This window comes from Pteropus vampyrus, unplaced genomic scaffold (assembly GCF_000151845.1).
Source record: "Pteropus vampyrus isolate Shadow unplaced genomic scaffold, Pvam_2.0 Scaffold45, whole genome shotgun sequence".
NCBI lineage: Eukaryota > Metazoa > Chordata > Mammalia > Chiroptera > Pteropodidae > Pteropus > Pteropus vampyrus.
In genome coordinates this window covers 2,923,224-2,931,196 of record NW_011888826.1, presented here as the reverse complement: position 1 = coordinate 2,931,196, position 7,973 = coordinate 2,923,224, and the positions used below count along the sequence as shown (strand labels likewise).

The 7,973-nt window shown below is 36.0% G+C and overlaps 1 protein-coding gene across 1 annotated transcript in view; it reads right to left on the bottom strand.

Annotated features, from left to right (window-relative positions):
* The window catches only part of XKR4 (XK related 4), a 492,307-nt gene that overhangs the window by 141,348 nt on the left and 342,986 nt on the right, over window positions 1–7,973 (bottom strand). Inside the window, exon 4 of the mRNA XM_011359204.2 lies at window positions 4,507–4,706. Coding sequence (XP_011357506.1) covers window positions 4,507–4,706 — 200 coding nt within the window. The remainder of the gene's footprint in view (window positions 1–4,506; window positions 4,707–7,973) is intronic.

Sequence of the window (7,973 nt, the reverse complement as noted above, 5' to 3'; positions counted from 1 at the left end):
TCAGTGGCAGTATTTTTATTATTTCTGTGTGGCAGGAAAGTAATTTTTATTTTCTCCTTTGTGCACATTTGTGTTTTCTATTTTATCTTCAATAGCAAGTGTAATAGAGAATAAAAAGTTAATATTAAAAAATTCCAAATATGTGGAAGTGTGAAAAATACGATATTTTGGGGAGTGCTTTTACCGTATCTGTCTTATAATGAGTAGCCTTCTCAGTGAGGTGATGGACCCTGCTGTTGAATGTGGGGCGTGAAGGGGGAATTGATCAGAGACTCAAGTGTCAGGTAGAGTGATGGGCTAGATGCCATTTAAGGTCCTTTCCAACACAGAGGCTGTAATTCATTCAGAACTGCCACATAATGAACTGTTCAAGCAGAGGTTGTGCGGCTCCTTTGTGGGGGAGGGTGAGCCAGATACACCCTAATGGCTTCTCTCATTTTGTATTATTGCACCTAGGAAATAGAACAGCTCATTCTGGAATACACACAGATAAATTAGGTGTTTCTAAATATGTTTTGTCACATTGTTTATAATGTCACATAAACTTTTAATAAAAAGTGAACATTTTTTAGGACACATTTTGCAGAGCTTCACACACCATCATGCACACAATAGACAGTTAATAAATGTGTTAATTAACTAACGAAAATAGCAACTGTAAGGCAGACAGATCTAAAGGGATGTGGAACTGCATCCCGCTCACAGACTGGCACTCTCGCCTGCGATTCTCCTTCCCTTAAGAAATCCGGAGGTGGAGCCAGGCTCATGTGGAGATGAGGCATTTTGCCAGAAGAGGAAGGACTTGGGCCTGAAGGTGTCTGGGTCTCTCCTCTAATACAAGCCACACGGAAAGGTAGCTGGGCTTGGCTCTACCTGCTTTACTATGAAGTTGAGCAACTCAAAATACAGTGATTTAGGTCTTGAAAGTCTAATCAGAATATGACAGATGAGATGGTTTTCACACTTGGAGGAGTCCTTGTTACCCTAGTTAGCTGGGGAAAGTGTTTGCTATATGTATGAGGACAACCCCCTAACTTCTGACCTCCCCAGTAGTCTCATGAGGTGTGAGACAAGAAAAAAATAATTAGCAACTTCTTTCAGCTCTTTCATTTCTTTTATAAAGTATTCATGGTAAATTGTTGGCAAAAGGGGCAATGCATGGGGTTTTTACAGGATGAAGAAATCAGAATAGAAACAGGTGTAGGTGTTTTTGCTGCTCAGCAAAGCCTTCCTGGGCACATGACCTGTGGGAAGGTATTTTTTCATAATTCACTCTGCACACGACAGCCAAATACACTTATAGAGTGTTGAATGAGGTTTTCCAATAACGATAAGTAAAGGTGGAGATTGGAAATGAACTAAAGCGGTTAGGAAAAAGTGAAAATGTTTGGATTGGTAGATTGACGCCCACTCTCTATCAGGCGAAGTTTTGATTTTTGTTTGTTTGTTTGTTTGTTTTACCTGCATGGTCTCTCTAGAAGGAAGCATTTCTCCATTAAGACTCCCTTGAATGGGCTGCACACATAGCCATTTGAGCCAGGTGGCTGCTGCATGCAGCCTGGCGATGGTTCACACACTCACTGTGAAGGTTACAGGGTGTGCTGGGCTGTGGTCCTGGGGAAGGATTTTCACAGCTAACGGTGTTTTTTTGGTTTGTTTGTTTTTTAAGGCTATGTCAACTTCTTTAAGGAGAATATAATTTTTAAGCATCAGATTTTAAATGTCTTATTTCTTGTCTGATTTTCTTACTAGTTTTCAAAAAGTGTCCTCCAGGGAGTAGTAGATGGTTGAAGATGGTTAAATAATTTTAGACATAGTCATACATGGAAATAACTTGCAGACTTAGGACCACTCTCTACTTGCTAAATAAAAATATCTTAAAGATTTAAATTCAGAGCTGTTTGCAAATATTTCACAGGTTTCATGCCATTGATTATTTGCATTCATTACAGAAAGTTGTGTTTTTACATATAAAACCCAAGAATCTTTTGTCATAAACACATATGAAAATATATGTCAGACTAGGTTCTACCACATTTATTTTTCTTATCTTAGAGGAGAAAAGCTCTGTTCTTGTAATTCACATCAATTTAATTTATAAGCTGATGCCTTTGTCAGTGGGATCAACTATCAAGAGGAGGGTTGAATTTAGAAGCCTTTCTGAAGATGGGTTTCTTTTCAAATTGCAAAAGGATTTAGAAAGAAAGCTTTGCCTGAGCCAGTTTTCATTTGCTGGGAGGTTGTGTGGTTGTTGTTTACTGGCAGGTATTTCTTCTCTTTGGTTTCTAACACAACTTTCTGTCCACCTTCCTTGTTATTAAATGGCAGCAATAAGATTAGCCCAGCTGGCTCACTCCTCATCTCGTGCTGCATGACTTGCATTGATCCTAGTTGATCTTTATACCAACCCGTCTGACCACAATGGGAGTGACACAGAATGTGTTTTCTCTACGGCTTTCTGGTTCTGACAGCAAGGTTTGCCTTGGCCAAGGATAAGATCTGGCTACCCAAGTCTGTAGCAAACCTGATGTAAATGTGAGGGTCATAGATATTTGGAGACACCGGTGTCAGGGAACAGCCACAACTCTAAGAAACATAAATTGTGATTCCCATGTTTAGGATGAGTAATCTAAAAAAGACTAAAGCTTGTCTTCTTTTTTTTTTTCCTATAAAACTTTACTTAAAACTCTCAAACTGAAAAAGTGATCTCATTTTCTTATACTTTCTCTCACGTTTCCTCCTCTATCTCCATCATCCTTAGGGTAAAACCTTACTATGGTTTTCTAAATCTTTTAGAAAACTAATGGAGATGCTCAGTAATCTCGTGCCAGAGGAAGGTGGCTTGCAACTCTCCACATTTTTGCTGGGATTTTCCTTTTCCAAAGAATTTTCATTGTGTAACTGTTCTGGAAATGAGTACTAGAGTCTTTGACAGAGATTTTGTTTGATGTTGCCTTTCGACTTGTATGCTCATTTACAGACCATTTCCTAATGCATATATCTGCTCTATAAGTTTCCTGGGCAGACATAAGGACAAAATAGAGCTGTCAAGGAATTTGGAGATCATCTAGTTTGGTTTGTGGCCTTTACATTTGACAAAGATTAAGTGACTTGCACAAGGTCTCACAGCAAAAAAGTGAGATAATCAAAGCCAGTATTTCCCTATGTAACTTTTCCGCTAAACATAGTCGCCCACAGCTAATTTATATGCCTTGCCTTCTTCAAGCTCTTCTCTTCTGTTTCTGTTCAAATGCCCCACTTCGGCTTTCTTTGACTCTGCTCCTCTAACATTTGAAAATCACACCCCATGGATCTCTTTGACCCTTTGCTCAAATTTCTTGGACCAAAGCTATTTTAGCTTGAAGCCAGGGTTGGGTCAGGAATTCATAAATAAATGGGTCCCTGGCTACCAGAACATCCTCCATCAATCTTATAATATTTCTCCTTCCCTAGCATCCAGTTAAAGCACTCAGCCTAAGCTAATGTGTTCCTTGGAATAAAAAATTATAGAGACATTATAAGGATTCCCCAGACCAACCAGATCAAGTCTCAAGTTAGAACATGGCTCAGAACATAACAGCAATGTGTGTACACACAGAGGAAGTCACAGCAAGGCTCTGCTGAGATTGAAACAAAATGAGCACATTATAATACACTGACTGTTTAATGACATCTGTTTAGTTACAGGATTGTCAAATTACCAGGAAACTCTTTATTTAGAAAATGGCTACCTGTTTATCATCCATCTACCCATTTATTCACCTATCTATTCACTGGTCCGTTTAATCTTCTTCTTGCTTCTAGAAAAGGTTTGAGCAGCAGACCCTAAGGAAACATCAGGGCAGATCTATTAAAAATGGAATGGTCTTACTAACGAGATTATCAAACAAGATAGCCAAACACAGAAATATTAATCTGATAATAATATTTGTTTTATAAAACTCAGTAGTATATAAACAATATATTGTTAAATATTAAAATTGTTTTCATGCGACCTTCTTTTTTTAAATATTAAGATAATCCCTACTATTTTCTTTTAATCTCTCTCTCTCTTTCTCTCTCTCTCTCTGTTTCTTAATGTCAAAAGGAAATGGTAGAAATTACCCTACTAATCGTGTGTGTGTGTGTGTGTGTGTGTGTGTGTGTATGAGAGAGAGAACATGCTATAGCTTTTTTTTCTCAAATTTTTGGAAATTAGCATACCAACTAGAAAGCCTCAATTGACTCTATTCTCGTATTGACCACGTATAAAATCATAAACACTTTTTCCTACCCAGAAGGCTGCTTAAAAACAAAAAAGAATTGTCTTTTTATAAATTAGTCCTGACAAGCGGTGGTAAAGAAGAAAATATGCATCATTCACAAATTCATGTGCCAAATAGCTGACATGTAACAGAGAACCCCATGGCCTGTGTCAGCAAAGGGTATTAGAACAGTTCCTTGGATGTGACAAAAGTAGCCAGTCAGTCTTTCCCCAAATTCAGAAACCAAATTGCAAGCCCTTACCTTGGAGGGCCTGTAAGCTATGAGTCTGTACGATAATGCAGAGCTGCAGGACCAGCTGTGGAGCACTTTCCAGAAAGGTGGCTAGCAAATGCAGCATACTCACATCTGCATACTCATACACCATTTTCCAATAAAACCTCCATCTGTCATTCTCCCCACTCTGTCGGCTTCGAATACCTAAGTATATTGTGTGGAAATATCTAGAAAGAAAACATGGAGAATAAAAAAGAGATGAGTGATAATTTGTAATTCAAACACCAGGGCTGTTTTTCTTTTCTGCAAGCTACCATATGCAAGCGCACACAAGAAACAATTACCCTAGTGGTTTATAATTTAAGGCCCAAAGTTAACTGTTTAAGAGTTTCCCCATTCTTAAATGTTCACTTTGAGAAGTCACCGCAATTTCGGTCTTCATTAAAGACAGTCATTGAATTCTAATATAAAGGGTTGAGGTGAAATGTGTTGGAGACTCAGGTGTAGAAGGGATTTGCTACTTTGAAAATCTACGTGCATACTTGTCAGTTTTTCTATGTGCTTAGCAGTATTCAGGAGATGGGTTTCTCCTAGGGCATGATGCAAGTATAAGGTACTAGAATGTATTGTCTGTAAACCTTCCTGATGTATTTAAAGAAACTGATTGGAAATTTCAAATACATGCAAAAGGAGAAAAAAATAGTGTATTAAATCCATTATACCTTTCCCCCAGATTATCAATACACTGACAATCTTTTTTCATTTCTATCTCACTTATTCCCTGACACTAGATTATTTTAAAACAAATCCGAGGCTTCATATCATTCATCTGTAAATATTTTATTAAAATAATTTACAAACACAAGTACGATATAATTATTACACTTATAAATAAGGATAGTTTATTAATATTATCAAATACTCAGTGTTCATATTTTCCTTTATCATATTTTTTTATAGTTGGTTTAAAATATGATCCAAACAAGGCCTATACGAGGTAATTATTTGATATGTATCTTAAGTCTTTTTTACACCATGAATTCCTCATCCATTTCTTTTCTATTTCTTGCATATTTTTCATTGTCTTGATTTTAATGATTTTACTCATGTGGTGTGGTCAATATATTTGTTCTTTATGTTTTCTTCAATTGTGTCGTTTGTGTTAAAATTGCGATCAGATTCACATTTGATCATTTTTAGCAAGTGATGTTGAGTATTTTCCTGAGGAGGCACTAATGTTCTCTTTTATGATGTCATCATTCACTGATGATCATTTCCTAGATTCACTCATTTTTTAGGGGTTGAAAAATACTGATATTCCGAATCTGTCATCCTTTATTATTTTATTGACTAGATTACTTCTGCAGCCCTTATGTCAATATATGTACAATATGTTTAGTTGTCTGAAACTTGTTCTCCTTTTAAAAAGTTGCATGGGGACACTATTCTCAGAGTTCTTGCATATTTAGTATGTGGTTATTAATCTTGCCTTAGGTGAGGATAAAGTTCCTTTTGTTATGCAGTCTCACAATATCCAATGCCGATCAGTGCCCATTTCAAAAATTTGTAAAAGAACTGCACCTACCCAATACAGAAACTCTCAAATGCCATCAGGGAGGATAGTAGGGATATATAGCAAGACATGCAAGAGCAGAAAAGCCTTCGCGCTGGAAAGTTCACACTGGAGAGTTCGGTTGGATGGCTGTAAAATCCATGCGCATGCCATGCAAGATTCAAAATCTGCAATTTATTTATTGGAACATATTAAATCTGTTACTTCATTGCTTACTAGCATAAAGTGTCTTCATGAAAATGTCTGATAAAAATCTGATATTCTTCCTCTTTTTTGCTTGAATATTCAAAGAATATCTTGTTTATTTTTAAAGACCTATAGTTCTTTAGAATGTTATCTTGATATTGGCTGTTCTGCATCCAATTTCTCAGGAATATGGTATGCTTCTTCATTATGTCATTTCAAGTTTTCTCAAACTACGGTATTTAGTATTTTTTTTCTAGTCCATTGCTTTGATTTCCTTACTCTTTACAAAAATAAATAGGGATCTCCTATTTATATATGTCATGTCTTCTTTATTTTCCATCTCTATCAGCTTCTCTGAATACTTTAATCTCAAATTAATTTTGATATAAAAATTTTTCTTCTTTTTAATCTTCTATTCACCTTCTAACTATGGTGTTTGAATAGTGTCACACCCTTCTAGTTGAGTTTTCATTTCTGAGCTAATTTTTTTAAAAAATTAGAATTCTATATTGTTATATCATATTGCTAAATATTACATGTTCTACTCGTTCTTTTCTGATTTTTCTAATTCTAATTTATATTTTTATTTTACAGCTTTTCTAATTCTCTTAATTTCTTTTACCTCATTTTGAAATGTTTGCTTATGTTTTTTATGTTATCTACATATGTTTTTCTGGCATGCTTTCATTGTCTGTAGTAACATCACTATTTTTCTTATTCTCTTTTCTCTATTAATAATTATGATATTTATCTTGTTAAGTTTTAAAAATTACTAATTTAGTTTTAATGTACTTTTAGGAGGCATAAGTGGGTTAAGATAGGTTTGCCAGTGTCATAGTTCCAGAGTTCATTCCTCTGTTGTTCTAATAAAATGATTAAAAACAATATCACTTATTAACTGTGAGATCAGATTCCTCTGTTTCCCTTCTCATTCCTTTTAATTTGGACCTCCTCTTTCATCACTTGTGGTTGTCCCTGACCTGCTCAGTTTGAAATCTGTTCTCAGCAGATTTTCCTCAGTGTAGATTCTTGTGGAAGGCTCTTCAGTTTGTTAGCAACGAGACCACTCGATAGCATCAGCTCTTATTGTGTTACAGTGCTCTTGAATTCCCTGTTGCATTGGATCATTGAGAATACACTTCTAGTCATTCTTGCTCCTCTAAGATTGGACCACTGCACTTTCCAGTAAGTACCTGTTGGGAATTTTGAGATTTTCCTGTTCTCAAGGCTTTCCCTCTGCCTCTTCTTGAATGGTTGCTAATGTCACACGACCCTTATAAGCTGTCACTAATTTGTCCCTAGGTAATCATGGGAGTATTTTGGCTCTGAGTTTTGTTACAGGTGTTGTCCATGATGCTTCAGTTTTGCTTTGACTATTTTAATAGAATAATTTTGGTAGATTCAAAAACTATGAGATCACTGCCACTATATTTATAGAACAGTACATTTTAAAACACAAATCAGTTTTAATCATTCCTTTGAGTCTTTGATTACTCTCTATCAACTATATGATGAAGTGTGCTCTATAGTGCAGTTTACAGGGACTTTCATGAACAGATCACTGGGTTCTCTCATCACTCCACAGCTGCAGCTTGTGATTAGCTTAGTGCAAACTGCTGGTGTATCCTTTTTTATACTTCTGTCTTTTTTCACAAACTCATTTTTTTCTTGGAACAGCCTTTTTTGTTTCTTTAACTGGCAAATGTGTTTTTGAACTGATGGTGTCTATTCAGTC